We start from the raw sequence: 21006 nt of genomic DNA, 5'->3' as shown, positions 1-21006 counted from the left end.
AAACATCCAGATTTGCTTATCCTAGGTCCTTGGTAAGAACTCAATAGGTAGACAGAAATGCCAAACCCAGTCTGAATATCTGGCTGACTGTGATAATAATAATAATAATAATAATAATAATAATAATAATAATAATAATAATAATAATAATAATAATAATAATAATAATAATAATAGTAATAATAATAATGGATTAGACCTGGGAAATGAAATAACAACAACAACAATAATAAGGAAAGGGATAAATGATGGTACATTCCATAATTAAAAAATCTTTTTGTATTGCTATGCCTTTTTTTTTCTTTTTTTTCTTCAAGAGAGAACTCTCTGTACTGTGTCACATACAACCCAAAATCATGCTTAATTTAATTATTGCTTACTGGGTATATACAAGACAATCAGCTAAATATGTGCAGTGGCAGCTAAAAAAGCCAACACAATCCTAAATTGCATTAACAGATGGATACAATCAAGATCAAGTAAGGTACTAACACCACTTTATAAAGCTCTAGTAAGACCATACCTAGAGTACTGCATCTAGTGTTGGTCACCACGCTACAAAAAAAGTTGTTGAGACGCTAGAAAAAGTGCAGAGAAGAGCAACCAGGATGATTAGGGAACTGGAGATTAAAACATATGAAGAACAATTACATAAACTCGGCATGGCTAGTCTAATGAAGAGAAGGACCAAGGGAGACATGATAGCAGTCTTCCAATACTTGAGGGGCTGCCACAGAGAGGAGGGGGTCAAGCTGTTTTCCAAAGCACCTGAAGGCCAGACAAGGAATAATGGACAGAAACTGACCAAGGAGAGATTCAACCTAGAAATGAGGAGGAACTTTCTGACAGTGAGAACAATCAACCAATGGGACAGAAGTTGTCTTCAGAAGTTGTGAGAGCTTCATCACTTGAGACTTTCAAGAAAAGAAAATGGACTGCCATTTTTTCAGAAATGATATAGGGTTTCCTGCTTGAGTGGAAGGTTGGACTAGATGACCTATAAGGTCCCTTCCAACTCTGTTAATCTGTTATCTGTTAAAACACTGATCCAGAATCTTTTTTGGAGGGGTACATTCAAGTCAGTGTTGACTCTTGGCAAGTGCCTGCATAGGTCCCTGCAGTTTTCTTAGCAAGATTTCAGGAGTGGTTTGCCCTTGCCTCCTTCGTAGGGCTGAGAGAGAAGTCATTGGCCCAAGATCAGCCATCTGGCTTTGTGTCTAAGGAGAGATTACAATTCAGAGTCTCCTGGTTTCTAGCTCAATGCTTTATCCAGTATATACTGGATCTTTTTCGTTCCAGAAACTAGTCAATCTCAATAAAATACTTTATATGTAGCTCAGGATTGAACTGTGGAGTCTCTTCATTAGCCAGTCTGGTAACAAAATTGTCGGGTCCCACTCCTCTGCTGACGGCCGGGTCAGGGAAATCCGAATCAGGTGTGCCTCTGCAGCTCTGCCAAAGTCCTAGCAAAGTCCTCAGAGCAGGCAGGAGACCAGAAAGTGACTTCAGCAAGATATGTTTAGACTTTGCCTGACTCAGAGAATGCCAGAAAACAGGTCCTTTATATAGGCCATGGGGTGTGGCTCCATGACTCAGCACTTATCCAGGCCTGCCCGTCCCTTCCTTCTGTTGCCTCCGTCTATCAAGTCTTCTGACGCGAGGGTCACTCCAATCTGCAGCTATTGGCAATTGACCTCCCTCAGGCTCACATGCTGTGGAGGAGGGGGAGGGGTCTAGTTGTTCCGTTTGCCTGGGCATGGAGCCAGAGCTGGGGGCTGGAGATACTTCCTCCTCTTCAGCCTGTCTGGGCATGGAGCCAGGGCTGGGGCCGGGAGGCATACTAGGACATTCCTCCGTGTTCAGAAGCAGATAAGAAGGCCCTGGCTGTGGTGAGATCGGACAAGACACAACAAAAATGCCTGCAACCAAACAATCAAATTCAGAGAACATCAAGACGCCACAATCATTCTCATTTTACTCTACAATGTTTTGCAAACCCGGTTACTGATAGAGCAAGGAAGAGGAACAGTGGAGGTGGGCAGATGACCTTCAAATGTGCTGTAATCTCTAGTATTATCATCCATAGCGTTGATGGTAGGGAATAGTAGGAGGCTTCCAAAACTGAAAAAGTGCATTTTATATAAGCCAGTTGGGCCTTCAGCATTTTTTTTCTCCTCTTGCTTCTAGCTTACATCATGCGGAGAAAGACTTCACATTCATACAGTGAAGTCATAAATAGCCTATGGAGCAGGGGTGACAGGTTCTGCAGAATTGAGAGCAGAAATTTTGAGTAGTTCGGAGAACTGGCCCCAGAGTGAAGTTGGAATGGAGATTTTGCAATATCCTTGCCCCAACAGTGGGAAGGGAATGGGGATTTTGCGGTATCCTTCCCCTGCCACATCCACCAAGCCATACCCACCAAACCGCATCACACCCACCAAGCCACACCCATCAAACCACATCACACCCATCAAGCCATGCCCACAGAACCGGTAGTAAAAAAAATTGAATTCCACCATTGCTATGGAATGTACAAATAGATGAATGAAAGAAGAACAAATTTGGAGAGACTTGTCACCCTCTACATCACAGTGTCAGCTCCATATGTATCATTGTGAGTGTCTCATTCTGGGACATGTTTCTTTTCTTTTCTTTATGATTCTTTTCTTGTTCAATATAATATCCGGAAGGTGCTCTTCTTCATGGAGCCCTTAGACACGGGTAGGGATTCTGTGGCTGTCTGTATTGCTGAATTAAAACTTTCTCCATTCTTATGGGCCATGCTGGCTAGAGCTGCTAGGAATCATGGTTCAGTAATATCTGGAAGGCCACAGGCTCTCTTTCTTCTTTTAAAAATAATACATATTTCCTAGCGTGTCAATATAATTCAATACATTCAATTTTTGCAGCTACTCAGATTGTTGGATGAGCAGGCACAAAAACAGCCAGGGAAGAGATTGAAGCCTGGGATATGGATCCTTCGTCAGTCACAGGAATGCTGATTTACCACTAACTTATCAAGTACTTAGAAGGTGAGGGCTTGGCAGCACAAGGAAATAACAGCCAATGACTTAATAGCCAGCCATCAACACCCCAGTCAGCAACTCAAAAGTCACAGCACAAGACACCATATAAACACCACATAGCCCAAAGCACATATCTGCTAGAGAGAAGTTCCAGCATGAGTCCAAAAGCTCAGAAGACTAAACCTCTGGTTCCAGTGACTAACCCAGACTGGATCCTGCAACATTATCCTGGGACATATATATTTATTTGTGTTCATTTGTATCAATAGAATAGAATAGAATAGAAAAGAATAGAATAGAATAGAATAGAATAGAATAGAATAGAATAGAATAGAATAGAATAGAATAGAATAGAATAGAATTTTTTATTGGCCAAGTGTGATTGGACACACAAGGAATTTATCTTGGTGCATATGCTCTCAGTGTACATAAAAGAAAAGATACATTCATCAAGAATCATAAGGTACAATACTTAATGATAGTCATAGGGTACAAATAAGCAATCAGGAAACAATATCAATATAAATCGTAAGGATACAAGCAATAAAGTTGCAGTCATATAGTCATAAGTGGAAGGAGATGGGTGATGGGAATGATGAGAAGATTAGTCCTTTGGACTGAGTCCTTCGGACTGAGTCCTTCGGGAGAAGGGCGGTATACAAATTTAAATAATAAATAAATAAATAATAAATTAATTAATAGTAGTGCAGATTTTAGTAAATAATTTGACAGTGTTGAGGGAATTATTTGTTTAGCAGAGTGATGGTGTTCGGGAAGAAACTGTTCTTGTGTCTAGTTTTCTGGTGTGCAGTGCTCTGTAGCATCGTTTTGAGGGTAGGAGTTGAAACAGTTTATGTCCAGGATGTGAGGGGTCTGTAAATATTTTCACAGCTCTCTTTTTGACTTGTGCAGTATACAGGTCCTCAATGGATGGCAGGCTGGTAGCAACTGTTTTTTTCTGCAGTTCTAATTAATGTCATCCATAAATCTGTTCTTGGTGGTGAGGAGAATTGTTGCTGCCCTGAGAGATATTGATTCCTTTCTATATGAACAAGCAGGTTCTAACTTGTTCATATTGAAAGGAATTATTTCTATATGAACTAATTATACAGAAGAATTATCTTGAGTTAATGTGCTTGCAGGGAAATGCATATTACATAATTCATCCTCATGCAAGTCAAAGAGATACATTCCTTTGTTTCTGCTCTAAGAACCCCTGAATTTGTCAACAACCTTGGATTTCTTGAGTGTTTCATCCTTTAATCTCATGTTCTTTACTGGGCAGCTTCCAGATGCAGCCTTTGGTTACTTGTCCTAAAGGTGCTTTTTCAAGAGACACCTGGACTTTCTTGTTTTTCTCTGAAGGCGTTTCACTTCCCATCCAAGAAGCTTCTTCAGCCCTGACTGGATGGAGGGGAATGGAAGGATTTATACCCCTTGCAGACAGCTGGTCATTTGCATTCTTTTAGTGAATTGAGGCCACCTGGAGGAAGGTTTATCTGTGTCATCAGGGTCACCTGAGAGTCCAAATGGGCGTGGAGCCTCTTGGAACTGTGGAAAGGACTGTGTTATAGACTGGAGATAGATGATGTTGTATCCCTCTCCCTCTGTTGAGAGAGGGCTGTCCAAGTTTGACATAAATGGCCTCTGACCGGTCTTTCAAACCAGCGGTCCTCTCTGTCAAAAATGTGGATTTTGCTGTCTTCAAAAGAGTGGCCTTTGTCTTTTCAATGCAATGGGCTGCTGAACCCTGTCCTGATGGATTTGTTCTCCTATGTTATGCCATGCGTTTATGAAGTGGTTGTTTTGTTTCCCCAATATACAGATCTGCACAGGACCTTTGGTTACTTTTTACTTCTGGAGTTGTAGCCCAGCTATCTAAAAAGCACCAATTGAAGAAAGGCTGATGTAAACAAGGAGCAATTTGCCTCCTCCCCAAATAGCAGTACTTCTTTTCATGAATACGTGTGGATTCCTACCAGTTACATTTACCGTTTGTGTATACATCAGCCTGAAACACCATCAGAGTCTCCTTCATTTGTCCCTGGGTGCCTTGCAGAGTGTAACATCCTCTTCCAGATTGTTAAGATAATGAATCACAGGCAGGGAGAGAGCTCCAAGAGAGCACTAGGACCTGCTGGCTCCTGGCCCAGAACATGTGCATTTGGAGGGAGGGAGGGTTCCGTTTTTTGCTCCCTGGCTTTGCAGCTCCCTCGATGACAGCTTTTGCTGCTGCCGGTGTTGTCTCTCCTCATCAGGGACACCAGTTTCAGCTCCCCCTTAAGAAATGCTCAGTGAAGTCACTCCTGGTTAGTGCCTAAGGCTGGCACTCTTCTGTAGAAGGATATGGCACTTTTCCTTGGCATTCCCCTTAAGGAACCAAACACACATTAATGGCAGGAAACACCCCAACCTTGAGATTAGTTGCTACATTTGAATCTAAAGTTTTCAAAACAGAAGAAAAGTACTGCGAGGGAATAGATGGGAAGAACACTGGCTTCAGAGAGAGGGAAACAACAGGGAAAAGAGAAGAAAGCACAGCTTTCCAAGGTTGAAGAATGGGAAGGGAGTCCACTCAAGAGTGCATTATAGGCCTGAGGATCCAACTCAGCAGTTCCTAAATTTTCTGAATGAGGTCAGGTAGAGCAGCGGTCACCAACTGGTGGTCCACGAGAATATTTTGGTGGTCCGCAGAAAAATTATTTGCATTTTTTATATTGCACTAAATCAGGGGTCCTCAAACTATGGACTCTTTCTCGTGGTGGCTGCTTAGCTCCAACAACTGCTTCCTGTTGGGGCCCTAAGGAGCCCGAGTGGGCAGGCGAGGAGTGGCTGGGAAGGGAGGAGGTGAATAATGGCCTCTTTCCTGAGCATGGTTGGCTCAGGAATTCTGGGAGTTGAAGTCCACAGGTCATAAATGTGGCATAGTTGTTCACACCTGCTCTAGACCAGGGGTCTCCAACCTTGGCAACTTTAAGCCTGGTGGATTTCAACTCCCAGAATTCCCCAGCTGGCTGGGGAATTCTGGGAGTTGAAGTCCACCAGGCTTAAAGTTGCCAAGGTTGGAGACCCCTGGTCTAGACTGTCTTGTCATTCTCTGCTCTGCTCACTCAAATCTACTGAAAAATTTCCAGGGAGATAATAGACTTGAAAAACACAAATATGTACTTTTGCCCATTGCCAGTGAAAAAGTGGGGCTACATAAATTCAGGCAGCTGTAGATGGCAGCCAAGAAATTTAGAAACGTTGCTGTTGTTTCATGAGCAGATGTTTACAGCCCTGATTTGGTTGCTCTAGGAAAAAAGAAAGAGGAGGGAGGGAGAGAGAGAGAGAGAGAGAGGAGAAAATATGTAGGACAGACTGGAGCCCTCTATTCCTAGAGAGTGACAGGTTGACGATCTCATCTTGGTTAAGATGACCCAGAAGCCCACCCATGCATGAGGTGGGAGGTGGGACTGAAGGTATCTTTTTAGCTAACAAAGCCCAACAAGTCTAGCTGAGAGAGTGACCTACTTTCCCACTGTCATAAACGTAGTAGAATTACTCTGGAGTAGGAGTAGGACAAACCACAAGCTGGATGGGGAATCAACCCAAGAGATTAAGGAGATATTTTGAGGATATTATTGGCGTTATTCGGTGCTGCCGGCGCTCCATTGTAACTGTATCAGGGGACGGTTTAAGGACGGCTGGGAAAAATCTCTTTTGACCCCTTCTCAGAAGCATTCAGAATCAAAAACAAAAACCCGAAGGGTGTTAAAAGCGCGGTGCTTCTCAATAGCTCGATTCAGGGATGCGTCCCAGAATAAAATGGTCCGAATCGTGACTTCAAACCCTAATCCCCACTCCCACGCCCCACCCCGCGCGGTCTCTGTCCGGGTATTATTCAGGGAGAGCTGAACTATTCTGTCCGCGCAGGGCGCTCTTCTCCCAGCCCCGCCGTCGTAGGATGTCGCGCCTGGCCGACCAAGCGTCGGTCCCGGCAAAAGAGAGGGGCCGTTGTGTGGCAGCCTGGAAGAGAAGCCTCGGAGGAGCCTGGAGGCCGTCCGCGCGCGGGAAGGGGGGGTGGGGTGGGGGTCGGTCGGGTGCTTTTGCCAACTGCAGAAAGGCGAACCGAGCTGATGCCAGGAGGCAGAAGGAGGGGGAGCGAGTTCCTTCCGCTGACAGCGCCGAAAGCGCTTCCCAGGCGCGGGGCGGGCGGGGGTTGCGGGAAAGTTATTTTCCTAGCAGCAGATCGGCCGGGTTGGGAAAGGGCGGGGAAAGGCTGCGGGACGGTAACGGTGATGGAGGGAAGAGTCTACAAACATATGCCGTCCTTCTTGTTCCAGTAGATGATGCGGACATCCCGCCCTCCTCCTCTCTCCCATTTCCGCTCGGGAAAGAAGCGGGGGGGGGGCACCCCGCCTCTAGGGCGAGGCCGAGGGCAAGAGGGGACGCCGCGCTGCCGAACTCCCAAGCGCAGCTTTCCACTCCCAAACCCAGGCCGGCGCCAACGGAGCCATTCTGCTTTTATCACAGAGGAAGAGAGCGGGCCCCAAGCAAGTTTCATTTTGGGCCAAACTGCGCTCCTCGACTCTCCTCCATCCGTCCGGTCCCCATGTGGAGAGGGAACAATTCCCGCCCCCGCGAGTCAAAGGAAACCTTTCTTGATTGTCCCCGGGAAAAAGATATTGGAAAAGAGAACTAAAATTATAGTTAGGCACGTTGGCCTCTCTCGCTCACCCGCTCTACATGGGCAGGTGAAGAAGCGGAGAGAGATTTCGGGTTAGCAAAGCTGCGCTTCTCTACTTAGTTTGCCCAAACCTCGGGCTCTCTCGCTCTCATCACCTCACTCTTACTATTTTAGATCGGCCGCACGCTCTTCCTTTGCCCTCCTAAAATGGACTCTTTCAAATCTAGCGTCCTCTTGTCAAACGGAGTACAGTAGCAAGCCTGAAGCCAACACCCCCGGCCAAAGTGGCACACGGGAAGAAAAGTTCCGCTCCGCAGTCCCTCCAAAAGACACAAGTTTTCTGTTCGACTGGGATGCAGGCTACAATTGAACGGTCCCCTCTACCTTCAGACGGTCCTACGGAAGGGTAGGGATGGGGTTCCTAAGCTACGGGGTGGGGAGATGTCCTGCGATCCCAAATTATGTTTGAAATAAGGCCGTCCCGATGATAGCCCACCTGCATTTGACACCCTAGCACTCCTTTCTTGAACACATTTCATTGCCATTTCACGCGGGAAAGTTGCACCTAGGCGGATAGCCAACGCACCTGCCTCATGCGTTCACAACCTAACCCTCCAGTTCCAGATAACACGCTACATTTTGCCCGAGGAACTTCATAGTGGCCACTTTCTGAGAATTGTTGGAGAGGATTTTCGGGAGCCCACGGCAGAGCCGCACAAAACAAAACACCATTCGAGCACGCGGTCCGCAACAGCAATTTCCCACCGTCCGAAGACAACCTGCTCTGCCGCACAGGCGCACGCCTTACGCATCCGACCGGGCGCCGGTCCTTTCCTGCGTGCGCAGGCCGCGCCCCCTCCCCTCCCCTCCCCCGCAAGTTGTCCCTGCGCGCTGTTCCATTCATCGCAAGGAGGAAAGCAGCAAGTACGTGCAGTCACCAGACCTGCTCAGGGTCCCTCTATTTGGACTTAGACCCCCTGAAGCAGGAAACTCGATGGGCACCGAGCAATTAAACAGGGATTCCACCCTATTATGACGTCAGTGGCGTTGTAGCCCCTCCCGCCCTCTATAAAAGCAGCCCGCGTACCGCAATCAGCTCAGCAGTTCGGTGGATAGTTCCATGGTGCTGAAACTCCTTTTCCCGTTTTTTGCCGGAGCTCCGCGTTGCTTGGGATCTTTGCTCTGGTCATGTTCGCCGCGGTCCGCTGCAGCTTCGTGTTGGTCTCCCTTTTCTTCTTAAAAGGATGCGCTCAGAATTTTGGACAGACTCGGTTTATCTGCACCTCGGTACCGGTGGATATGGACATGTGTACCTCTTCTATGCAGAGCGGCGGTAGCACCGAGGATATGAAGACCACAGTGCTACAGCTCCGGGAAACGGTGCTCCAGCAGAAAGAGACCATTATGAATCAAAAAGAAACCATTAGGGAACTGACCACAAAACTGGGCAGGTGTGAGAGCCAAAGCACTCTAGAAGCAGGCCCTGGTGAATCTAAAACGGGTGGGGGCTCCAACAGAAAGCAGACCGGCTCTTCCAAAAACACGATGGGAGATCTCTCCCGGACTCCAGCTGCTGAAACACTGAGCCAACTTGGGCAAACTTTGCAATCGCTCAAAATAAGGCTAGAAAACTTGGAGGTACAACTTTCTCCTTTCTGTTATTTCTTAAATCTAGGCAAGCAGATACTTCAGAGTTCGCTGTGAGTTATCCAGTCTTTGCTGACTTCCGTGTTGTTTTAATGGTGCAGCTTTGCCCTACATCGGAGGCAAAACATTCGCCATCCCATTCAAAATGTTCCTCCTCGCTCAGTTCTTTAACAGATTGACTTGTTCCTTTTTAATATGGCACTGCTCTTTCGCTTGGTAAGCTCTGCATGAGTTTAGCTGTGTCAGAGTAGTGAGCCTCAGAATGAGTCTCTGGAAAAATAATGCTATGGTGTTAATTTGGTTTTCCCCAAGCCACTTACTCTCTTTGTTTCTCCCCCAACCTTGCACAGCAATTCAGTAGGATGAATTCTTCGAGCCAAACCAATTCCCTGAAGGATATACTTCAGAACAACATTGATGATTTAGAAAAGCAAGTGCTCTCTCGAATTAACAGCCTGGAAGAAGGAAAGTACAACTCCAAGAATGAGTCTGAAGAAAGAGGGAAAATAGAGAGCACCTTAACTTCCCTTCACCAAAGGATCACTGACTTAGAGAAAGGTAAAGCAACCTGGATTGAAATAGGTGTAGGGCTTTTTTTCTGAATAGTGGCCCACTTGCAGGAAGGAGAGTGGCTCCCGTATGTCCTTCCTAACACACACATACACGCACACATACTTCACTGTAATTTACATTCCTTAGTGGCGGCACTTACTAGTCTGGGGTGAATTGTGAGTTTATGCAATTGGGAAGGGCAATAAATAGGTTCTATGTGATTTGTCTAAGATAATATTGGCCCAATGTTGGAAAAAAATACTATTCACTAGTGAAGTGTCCTAGCAGATAGTACCCAATGCACGTCATAATATAACTGATTTATATAGATTGAGTTCTATCCTCTAAGTGACCTAGAACAAGCAGGAGTATTTTTTTCCCTTCAGACTCCAGTAAAATCACTGCATCCATTTACATTCCTCACTCCTACTGTGTGTGTATATATACCGTGATAGAGATATAAAAAGTCATTAAGAGTAAAAAGAGAGAAATGAGAAAAAGAGTCTTTTCTCTAACTGCTGTCCATGTGATTAGGATTACTGTGCTGAAATATGTTAGAGGGATTTGAATACTGCCATCTTAAGGCTCATTATATAATGAGAAAGAGAAAGAAAGAAAGAAAGAAAGAAAGAAAGAAAGAAAGAAAGAAAGAAAGAAAGAAAGAAAGAAAGAAAGAAAGAAAGAAAGAAAGAAAGGAAATAAATTCTAAGATAAACTGTTCAGGTCTATGTGGTAGTATTGATACTGAGAAGTGATCAAGGCAATCCTACAAAGCTTCATTCCATTTTTGGCACTGTCTTAGTAGAACACTTCGTAATACTGTGCATGTCTACTCAGAAATTAGCCTCATTAAACTTGCTTCCTGACAAATGAATGTAGCATTATAGCCTTAGTAACTCTGCAGACACAGAGCAAACACCCTTTCTTGTCTTCCTCCAGGTCAGAAAGATAATAGGCCAACAGATAAATTTCAGCTGACCTTCCCTTTGAGAACCAATTACATGTACGCAAAAGTGAAGAAAAGCTTGCCAGAGATGTATGCATTCACAATTTGTATGTGGATAAAATCAAATGCCTCTCCAGGAGTAGGCACACCTTTCTCTTATGCAGTACCTGGACAAGCCAATGAGTTGGTACTTATTGAATGGGGTAATAATCCTATGGAGATCCTTATCAATGACAAGGTAAGTGTCATTCTTTTATTGAGGAAATATGCATATATTAATAAATAAAAAATTAAAGGAGGCAAATTACTAATTAAGTGTGTAGATAAACAATGAAAACTTTGCATTTGTTCTCCAAATATCATTTGGACATGAAGAATGTGTTTGCAAATCTTTAGCGCTAAATAATTACCGTAAGTGCTGGTATTAAAACACAGTTCTATTTTTAAAGTAAGAACACAAGATAAGTCTTTAAAAAAAACTTCAATGTATTCTCAAGTAAAATAAATCTAGCTTTTTATATCATTCTGAATTAAACCATTTGATTTGACCAACATTTAAAGAAGGGCTGTTGTACACAATGTAATTTTTAAAGAATTTTTTCAAAGAAAGAGAACTTCTAACTTTAGTGAAAACTTGCATATTTTCATAATACATCCAACTTGTTTGTTTCATCCTTTCAATTACACTGTGCCTCCCCAAATTTATCAAGTTATATTCCAACTCAAGCAAGACACTCTTCTGAGGCTTAACAAATGCATTCTCTTTTAAATACTGAAGAAGTCAACTCTCATTTTCTCAGATTTCCAGAATTGTAGAAATACATGACAATATTTTCAGATCTGTTTCCTGTCATAGTATTTAAACCTGCAAATCTAATTCTGTGTCCTAGAACTTAAAACAAATCCTCATAAACTGTACTTCCAATGCAATTCTGTTCATGGATACTCTGAAGTGAATCTATTAAATTCAATAGGATCGATCCCAGATAAGTGCCTTTTGTTTAGATCGCAAACTTTTGTTATCCTTCAGATAATATAAATGGAGATCAAAATGTCCCATGGCTACTATGGAGATTTGACAACGTTCCCATCTTATTAGTAAATACAACAGCAACCAGATCTCCAATACAGTGCACAATATATTTGGGAAAATGCATATCTGCAGCAATTCTCATTTTTCTTTCCTCAGGTAGCAAAGCTTCCTTTTGTCATTAATGATGGGAAATGGCACCATATCTGCATTGCATGGACAACCCGGGATGGTGTCTGGGAAGCTTATCAGGATGGCACCCAGCGAGGCAATGGGGAAAACCTGGCCCCTTATCACCCGATCAAACCCCAAGGGGTCCTAGTGTTGGGGCAGGAACAGGTAAGATTGTGCAGTGATGACAGGAAATGACCATCTTCTGCAGCAGGGATAAACAGAAGTCGGACTTGTGGGCTTTTAGAACTAGAATCTTGAGATCCACCAATTGGGACCATGTGCAACACACATAATTAAAGAATGTGAAGTCCAAAAAATTATTTTGAATGACAGAACTGAATGTCATTCGCAATCTTCTAATAGACATACAAAAAGACTCCTGGCTATCCCTCCTAACCACCCTCCACATATTTTTCAGTTCTGCAATACCCTTTGGTGGAGGAAGAGTTATAGTTACTGCTATTTAAAAAAAAATCCATGTCCATCTACTGCAGATCCCCCAGTGATCTACAGCAAATAATGGTCAGCTCATCCTTGCAGTAATTTGCTGTCATTTCCTATAAAGACTGGTGAAGAAGGTGCTAAATGTTAGAAAAGGAGAAAACCTCCACTTCTGGTCTTAATTGCATTCAGTACTTCTGGATTTGCCCTTCCAAGCTGATACAGGATCCCATTCAATTCCAGATTGTGTATGCGTGTGTACTGAAATCAGTGGGCACTGGAGAGCTTTGTGTTCTTCTCTTTTAGCTCTGATAATACTAGTCATAGGCTCCTGGTGCTAACATGACCCTGATCGTATCAAAATACCTCACAGCCAAAGCATGCTTTATTCATCTATTATAAGGTTTCTTGCAGCAAAGTTGCCCCGAATTTCAGCATTTAATTGGTTAGATATGAATAGATTTCCCAGACTTCTGCTAGAATTTCCAAGCTTTGTTCCCCAATACTAAAGATGGTAGAATTTAATTTGTTCAAAATAATAGCAGAAGAGAAATTAGGGTTGGTGGACTGGTGAGATGGTAGGGAAAAAATTCTTAAATGGAGAGGAGTCCAGAATGCGTAGGAGTTAAAGAAGACTAATCCGTTTCTTTTTGCGACACCTATTTAAGCTCTAGAATACACATCTCTACATACAACTGCATATTATAAAATACATTAGTATAGATCTTTCACCACACAAATAATATTTTCAAGATTTCTTCTGCAATAAGATTTAGGCACCAAAACTACTAACCAGTAATCTGTACCAGTGTTTGCTAACTTGTACTTTTGGGATATGTTCAGTTGTAATCATTCATTTCTCAGCTACCTGTGTGTTGCAGTTCCAATATATTTTGAGGGTATTAGGTAGGGAAAGAGGGATTTACACAGAAGTGTCTGCTTTATGACAGCACTATATTTGGGGAGTTTTGGTCATCAGATCATAGATTCAGACTGACCTGAATATTTCCATGTAATTATTCATCCCAAATCATCTCAGATTCTTCCCCTCCCACTTCATAAAAGCAGGCAGCTGTTTTCCTTATCTTACTATCCAAATAACATGGATAAATTCTCCCTAACAATGCTACTCATCCACCTGAGGAAACTGTGTAGCCAGAGATTTCATGGGGTGGGGGGGAATAATGAATTCAATTATTGTTTCTTGATCTCCTCACCACTACCACTAACTTTCTTCAGATGTGGGTACATATAAGTTTAAAAATTGGTTCAGAAGTATTGATACACATTATTCCATAGCAGAACGAAATTACAGCAGAAAGAACAAAAATAAATATAGCCAATTAGATATAGTGTGAAAGAACACCAATTCAATCTATAGCTATTTAAAAATCTGGGCATTGAAAAAGCAATTCTTGTAGCTGATTACTAAGCAAAGAAATAGCAATTGGATGGATCTTCTTGAGAGCAATCTTCATTCTTCGAGGCACACCAGCAATATTAGAACTTGTAACCAAAGCTTCTAGTTTTGGGAATACATTCTACAGAAAATGCACTTCAGTGACTGATGTTCTTGCCTTTATTCAATTTCCTATTGAGCTTCTTTAATGCAGTCTATTCTAGCTAATCTTTCCTTGCTATCCAAAAAGCTTTCTGGCTCATTTCAAGTGTTTATTATACTAGGTTTTAAGATGGTCGATGCTGGGTTCCTTCTCTGGAGAAGGAAAAAGCACCTTGTGTACACGATGCTCTACCTATTTGCAGAGAATGACCTTTTCAAACCTTTGATCTTCATTTTCTTTTCCCATTCAAGGATACACTTGGTGGTGGATTTGATGCCACCCAGGCATTTGTGGGAGAACTGGCCCACTTCAACATCTGGGACCGAAAGCTCACCCCGGGGGAGGTCTACAACTTGGCTACTTGCAGCACCAAAGCCCTGCCTGGTAGTGTCATAGCCTGGTCTGAGACTAACATTGATATTTATGGTGGAGCCACCAAATGGACATTTGAAGCCTGCCGTCAGATCAACTAAATCTGCCATTCTTTCCCCGTCCCTCTCCCAGATCCACTCAACCCCGGGTGAACAGACATTCTTCTCATCCAGGAATGTTTTACAGACAACTTGCCTTCCTTTTTTTTTTTTTCCTGTCATTTTTGAAAATCATATTACTTGTCCTGAAGAACCGGTATTTTATTAGAGGGGGGGGGAGGGAAGACTAGGAATCTAGGAAATGTAAATGGAATTTCTGGATACCATTCTTAGATCAGTGGGAACTTTGCAAACTGGCAAAAAAAAAAAAAAAAACACACCACAAAACAACAACAGCCACCACCCCCTGAGAAGGTTCCTAGCTTTCCTCCCACTGCTTTATGACGTCACGAGATGAATGGTCTGATTTTTCTGGCTTGCCAACTTCGTTTGAAGCCTGAGTGCCTTTGGGCTGGTGCAACTCTTTCAGCACATCTGTCTTCATCTGCATCTACTTTTTAAAGGTTATCTCTATATATTCCTACTCTACTCGATGTCTTTTAAGTAGCCATTCTCCTCTAGGCAGGGATTGATGGATTGATTTTCTTTTAAAAAAATGGTATTTTACAATTAGTTTTCCGAGTTAACGGGATGGCAAAAGCTTTTGAATGGTGCATAAGGAGGCTGGATAAGGAGATGAGGTGAGGGAAATGGTTTCTGTTCTTAAATTGATCAGGTCCTCTACTGTCCCTCACTGGTGGTGTTCACTACTGGTTATAGCCAGAATAGGATGGAGCTACCTTTGCCCCTTCAAACGTACAGGTAAGACTCGGGAGAATTGCCAAGCTGAGGATCCTGGGTGGCTTGTCCAGGTCTGGGATAATATGTAGGAGCAGCTGTTGCTTATTCATGCCAGTGCAGCTATAAAACAGCCTGTTTTCCTACACTGCCTTTATTTTGCTTAGCGCCTAAAGGATCTGCCTCTGTTAGCCATCAAGCTTATGTGAAATCTAGAGACAGCCATCATCCCAGAGACATTAGCTACTGTTTCTTCCAAAGCTCTGTGGCCTGAAGATGGCAGTGAATTCCCAAACCCCTTCCTGGGTTGACCTTCCCTCCTAGATTTCATAGCCAACTCTTCCCCTCCAAAAACAATGCATCTTGGACCTCTAATGGAAGACTTGACTGAGAGATGGGATCATTTTCCCACCCTTTTGAGACATTCCACACCCTTGCTTAATCTCCTTTACTCTAAGAGCCATAAACCTGAAGGGCTTGTGGGGGGGGGAGGGAGGGAGGGACGGGGAGGAAGAGGAGTCAGTCCAAAGTATGTGGTTACCTTCTGACTTCCATGGCCATACTTGCGAACTGAGATTTTTGTTTTTATCAGTATAAATGGGGCATCATTGCAGGGGGCAGGATTGCCTAGTACAATGAGCCTTGCTTGGACTTTTCCCTGAAGGGCCCTGTGTCAGATGCTGTGTTAATTTGTTCAAAGGGTTTCCTTTTTGAGAGGTGGAAGGGAATGGTGGGAAGGACACATTTCAGCCAATAGAGCTGAAGAAGCCAAGCAAAGGGCCAGTCTTGGTTTTGCTCCATAGACCCAGAGGATGGAAGAGGGAACGGCTGTATAGCCATTTTATAAATTTGTTTGGAATTAACCCTGTGCTGTACTTTTGAAGCATACAAGGAATCCTGGCTTGAATGTAAGAGTAGATTCTTCACAAACTTTTGTGAAGGCGACAAAGTGCATTTCTGTTGTAAAATCCACAGTATTAAGGGTATCTTGAAAAGGACCTAAGACTAGGAAGGCATCTTTGTTGTCTTCTCCAGTGGGGATTGTGCTTTGTTTAGACAAAGGAACCTACTTCCCCTGCGCGTGCACACACACACACATCTTCAGTGGCAACTAGTTGCAATTCAGTGCTGTTCCTTGCGTTTATGGTACTCTTAGATTTCCGCAGGCTTCTAGGGAGACAAGAGGTGCACTGCCATTTCTTGCATGTTTCAGTAGGAGCATCAGTTGTGTTTCCTCGATCTAATGCTTGCCTCCTTGCATGGGCTACTGCAGAGCTGTGGGGGCATTTGCCAAGCAATAGTTCATGCTTTAAAAACAACTCACTCAAGCACATTAGTAGAGGTCAGGTGTGGCTGGAGGAAAGGCAGTTATTCGTGCTGTGTTCTTCCCCCTGAAAAAAGCATGACCTTAAAAAAACACAAAAAACCTACCACCTAAAAGACGAGCAATGAACTTGTTAACATTCAAACCAATGGGGACTGTTTCTTTCAAGCATGCTCTTACCCCAAATGTTTTGGGATGTTAGCATTCTCCATTCAGCACGGGAGTGATTCCAAACAGGTACCGTTTATGCCCTTCTGCTGTTCAATGAGCATTGTGCTTTTGGATCAGACTAACCCATATTTGCTGAAGTGCATGTCCTTGGGGTTGTCCCTTTAGTGTCACTTTGGGGTGGCCTCTTCCATGCCAGGTTTCCCGGGAAAGAGACGTTCAGCATCAACGTTGCTTTCCTGGACATGGACTAGATAGCAGACCCTAACCCTGCCCCAAACTAAGGCTACTACTGCTTAATACAATTGATGTTCCCTTTTGCACTGAATAATTCATGCCTCTCTCAGGTGATGTCGTTTTATACAAGCAAAATGAGCACTAAACAAGCAGCACGCGTGTTTGCCTGAAAATATTGTCTTGACAATTTCATCACATTCCTAGGGAGGGTTTTCGCTGGCAAAAACGCAGCCACGGTTTTGCGCGTACGGACCCCCGTATGAGGTGTCCTCTATTTAGACAGTCAGTGAATCCACCTCCTTCTGCCATTTGATTCCAAACATGCATAATTAAAAGTCAGTCCTATTTGCATCTAAGGAGCCTACTTGCAAAGAAGGCTTAAAGTCACAGATTACGTGTGAGATTAGTTGAGATATCATTCCACCTTCCCTTGAAAGTTTATCTATTATTCGATATGTCCAGGCTTTCTGTTTAAACACACACTCACACGCACTCATGATCTCTTGTATAAAAAATAAAATAAAAAAGAAGTTTACTTATCAAGAAAAGGGTATTTTTATTAGAAAAGAATATATTGAAAATAAACGGGTATTCCCTCGAAAAATACTTTTAAACTACAGAGGAAGGATAAACAGAAGAAGAAAGTTTATTTTGAAATATATAATGTTTTATATGGTTTCTGTAAAAAAAAAAGAAGGAAGGAAGGAAGAGAAAGAAAGAAAGAAAGAAAGAAAGAAAGAAAGAAAGAAAGAAAGAAAGAAAGAAAGAAAAAAAATTCCTGGTTTGTATGACTCTATTGCAGCCCTTGGCCTTGTCAATCATCTTTCCCTTTTTCTGAATGTGGTCGAGGCATTTTTCCTTGGCCATGGGGAAGAAAGGGAGAGGATCGTAAGACGTGTGAAACCCTTTGGAGTAACTCTAAAGCTGTGGCAAATGCATGTGCAATTGGATAGGCAGAGAAGCAACTCAAGGCTAAAGATGCACTCACACAAGGCTGCCGCTTGTCACAGAGTGAAGAGGGCCGTGCAACCCCTCACCTGAAAAAGCTACGCGAGAGAGCTAAGGGGAAAGAAAGCCCACCTGAACAGATTCACCAAAAGAAGCCCTCTAAATAGCTTTCTTTTAAATAGCACCATACAGCAGCGTTCCTTATACAGTGCTCTTTTAAGCTGACCAGCCAAATTGTACCTTGTAAGATCAATCTGCTCATGTACCTTATTAGACACCTTCTTCAGTATAATCTGGTGAAGGGGAGGGGGAAAAAAATCATAAAACGGTCAATGAACTCAGTCCAAATTGCATGCCACTTGCCCTATAAAGGAAAAAAAAACGGATAATGTTACTATTGTATATACTGTACAGTGTGAAAGACAGTATGTTTCTTGAGTTATTCTGTTAACCAAAGCTGTATATTTTCCTATTTCTTGCTATTAGTCTTTATTGGATTTTGAAAGAGTTATTGTTATACCTGACATCCAGAGAACACATCAGCAGTTCTTAAAATGCACTGTTTCTACTAGTTCTTCATGCTTTTCCCTCCATTTTATTGCTGAAACTACATGAATTGTCGAGTTTATTTTTACACAATAAAGAAACGATGAAAGACACAAGGTTGCATTCATTTTCCTCTCCACCTAGTTTCTTTCCCCAGAAGAACCTCTACACTGGGTACTGTTTCCGGGTCACTGCCAGCTTTCTGAATGAGTTGCTTCTGGGAAGAGATTGCTGAGATTCCCACTCAGATCCTCCACAGAGCTGCAGCACATCTGCAAAACCAGCCCTTGCTAAACAGGTGCAACCCCAACACCACAACAAAAGGCTAAGATCTGCTCAGAACATTCACTACCTTTTCTTCTACCCTGTTTCCCCCAAAACAAGGCATCCCCTGATAATAAGCCCAATCGGGCTTTTGAGCGCATGGCAATAAGGCCAAGCGCTTATTTCAGGGTTCAAAAAAATATAAGACAGGGTCTTATTTTCGGGGAAACACAGTCTCTAAACAATTTTGGTTGTCCAGTTTTTTTTGGTTTTTTGCTGCCTTTTGCTCTAGTACCAATTTGTCGCACACTTTTTTTGGCTCTGCTTTTATTAGTAGCCTTGATCTAATGCATCTCCTGCACTCAACCCATGGTGTATTTTTTCTATCCCATGCTGTAGTAGGTTGGGGATCAAGATTTCAGATATTTTCCACTTCTATGTCTTAGTGATCTTAGAGGACTTGTAGTGTAGATTTCTGATGCACATTGACTGGGTCATATTCCAGTCTTGTCATCTTCTGGTAGAACAGCAGTTCCATCAGCTAGTGAGATCTAGTTAACGGTGCCAGTGAGACAGAATTGCAGTCGACAAGTCCAAGTACAAGCAAAAGAGCCCTTAAGTTTCTGAAATAGTACAGTTTATTAATACAAGAGTAAGACTTAGTAAGACCCTTTATCTAGACCCTAACATTTCTCTTTTCTACTTCTAAGAGACCTAGCATTTAGCTCACAAGAGAGATACATTTCACCGAAGAAAACCAACTTACCATTTACCTTCTTCACCAGGAAAAAAAAAGAAAGAAATGGGAAACAACGAAGAAATGACCCTTAAGATGCAGTTTAGGATGACAAAAGCCATATTGCTCAAATAAGCCTCCAGAGATTACACATAAATTTCTACTTTAACAGATACAGATAATGACATCTTCCAAAAGTCAACTCCCATCTCCCATTTTCATTGCCTTCTATTTTCTGGTTGTCAGGGAAACAACATCTTGGAGCTGGGCTCTTCACCGTTAAGTGCAAATAATTCCACCAAAACACCTCTTCTCTCTCAGAGAGTTTTGATATTGGAGTTTGCCCTATTTCTTTTTAAAGAGTTGTTTGCAAAATAAATAAAGAAGGGAAATGGAAAGAGAGCTGGCCTCCTATTTATAGACATTCAATCTTGTTTCAGGAGTTCCAGAGAACCAGCACAGATTTATTCCCATAGATGTTTGGGATACCTGTGACCAGAATTTCAAGATCGGCAGTACAATGTAGCATTCTAAAGTTCAGGTAGAAGAGATGATTAAAAGAAACCACAAGAGTCTCAGTTTCATCCAGGGGTGAAATGCTCCCAGTTCGGACCGGTTCGTGTGATCCGGTAGCGATGGCGGCTGCTGGTTCGGAGGACCGGTAGCAAAAATCCCTGGCCCCGCCCCCCCTGCCTCTGCTGAGCCGCACCATCAGCAGAGGTTTTTTTTTTTTACTTTTAAAAGCCGGTTTTGCTTCAACTGAAACATGCCTTTAAAAGTAAAAAAAAGCCTTTGAGGATCCCGCCCCTCAGCTGAGATTGGCAGAGCCTTTAAACTTTTTTTTTTTAAAAAATTAAAGTCTCCTCTGGAGATCTCACCTGAGTTCCTCATCAGCAGAACCTTACTTGTACTCTTACTTGTAGAAAACATGTTTTCTACAAGTAAGAGTAGAGATTCTAAGGCACTTACCTGATTACTGATGAACGCATGGCTTTTTTCACAGCCCGAAAGCCCCAGTTTCACTTTCAGCCCAGACAGAATCAATTGCTTAGCTAATCTATTTCTTCAGTGATCAACTAATGCTGGCTGGCTTTGCTGGCTGAGGAACTCTGGGAATTGAAGTCCACAATAAGATAAAATAAAATAAAATAATAAAATAAAATATTTGTGCAGCTTTCTGAGATTTGGTGTGTTTCTGTAGTGTTTCACTCTAACTACACAAACACACAAAATCTCAGAAAGCTGTATGTGGCATTTTGTGTGTGTGTATGTGTGTGTGTGTGAGTTGTGTGTGTGTAAAGCATGAAAGTTGGTTTTTGAGCTTTTTGTGGCTGTGTGAAGTGTGAAGTGCAGCTGCTTTTACATTGTGTGTGAGTCAGTTGTGTTGTGTTGTGTGTGTGTAAAGTGTGAAAGTTGGTTTTTGGTACCTCTTATTGTTTTTTATACTTTGTTTAGTATTTTTATTATTTATTGTTATTGGCCATGCCCACCTAGTCATCTGACCACCAAGCCATGCCCACAAATTAAG

At 42.8% G+C, this 21006-nt stretch overlaps 1 protein-coding gene across 1 annotated transcript; it reads left to right on the top strand.

The window, feature by feature from the left end:
- The first annotated feature begins 8883 nt into the window (after positions 1-8883).
- On the top strand, positions 8884-14520 carry NPTX1 (neuronal pentraxin 1). The gene is made up of 5 exons (XM_058171296.1): positions 8884-9333; positions 9693-9900; positions 10834-11078; positions 12030-12209; positions 14299-14520. The coding sequence occupies exons 1-5, from the start codon at positions 8884-8886 to the stop codon at positions 14518-14520; spliced, it is 1305 nt and encodes a 434-aa protein (XP_058027279.1).
- The last annotated feature ends 6486 nt before the right edge of the window (positions 14521-21006 follow it).

This window comes from Ahaetulla prasina, chromosome 2 (genome assembly GCF_028640845.1).
Source record: "Ahaetulla prasina isolate Xishuangbanna chromosome 2, ASM2864084v1, whole genome shotgun sequence".
NCBI lineage: Eukaryota > Metazoa > Chordata > Lepidosauria > Squamata > Colubridae > Ahaetulla > Ahaetulla prasina.
Note: the sequence above shows the minus strand (reverse complement) of the source record. Positions and strands in the feature narration are given on the sequence as shown.

Excerpts from the sequence above, each read along its gene's own strand:
- NPTX1 (XM_058171296.1), top strand. The coding sequence starts at position 8,884 with ATGTTCGCCGCGGTCCGCTGCAGCTTCGTGTTGGTCTCCCTTTTCTTC. Across the intron at positions 9,334-9,692 it reads TAAGGCTAGAAAACTTGGAG|CAATTCAGTAGGATGAATTC; the intron begins GTACAACTTTCT and ends AACCTTGCACAG. Across the intron at positions 12,210-14,298 it reads TAGTGTTGGGGCAGGAACAG|GATACACTTGGTGGTGGATT; the intron begins GTAAGATTGTGC and ends TTCCCATTCAAG.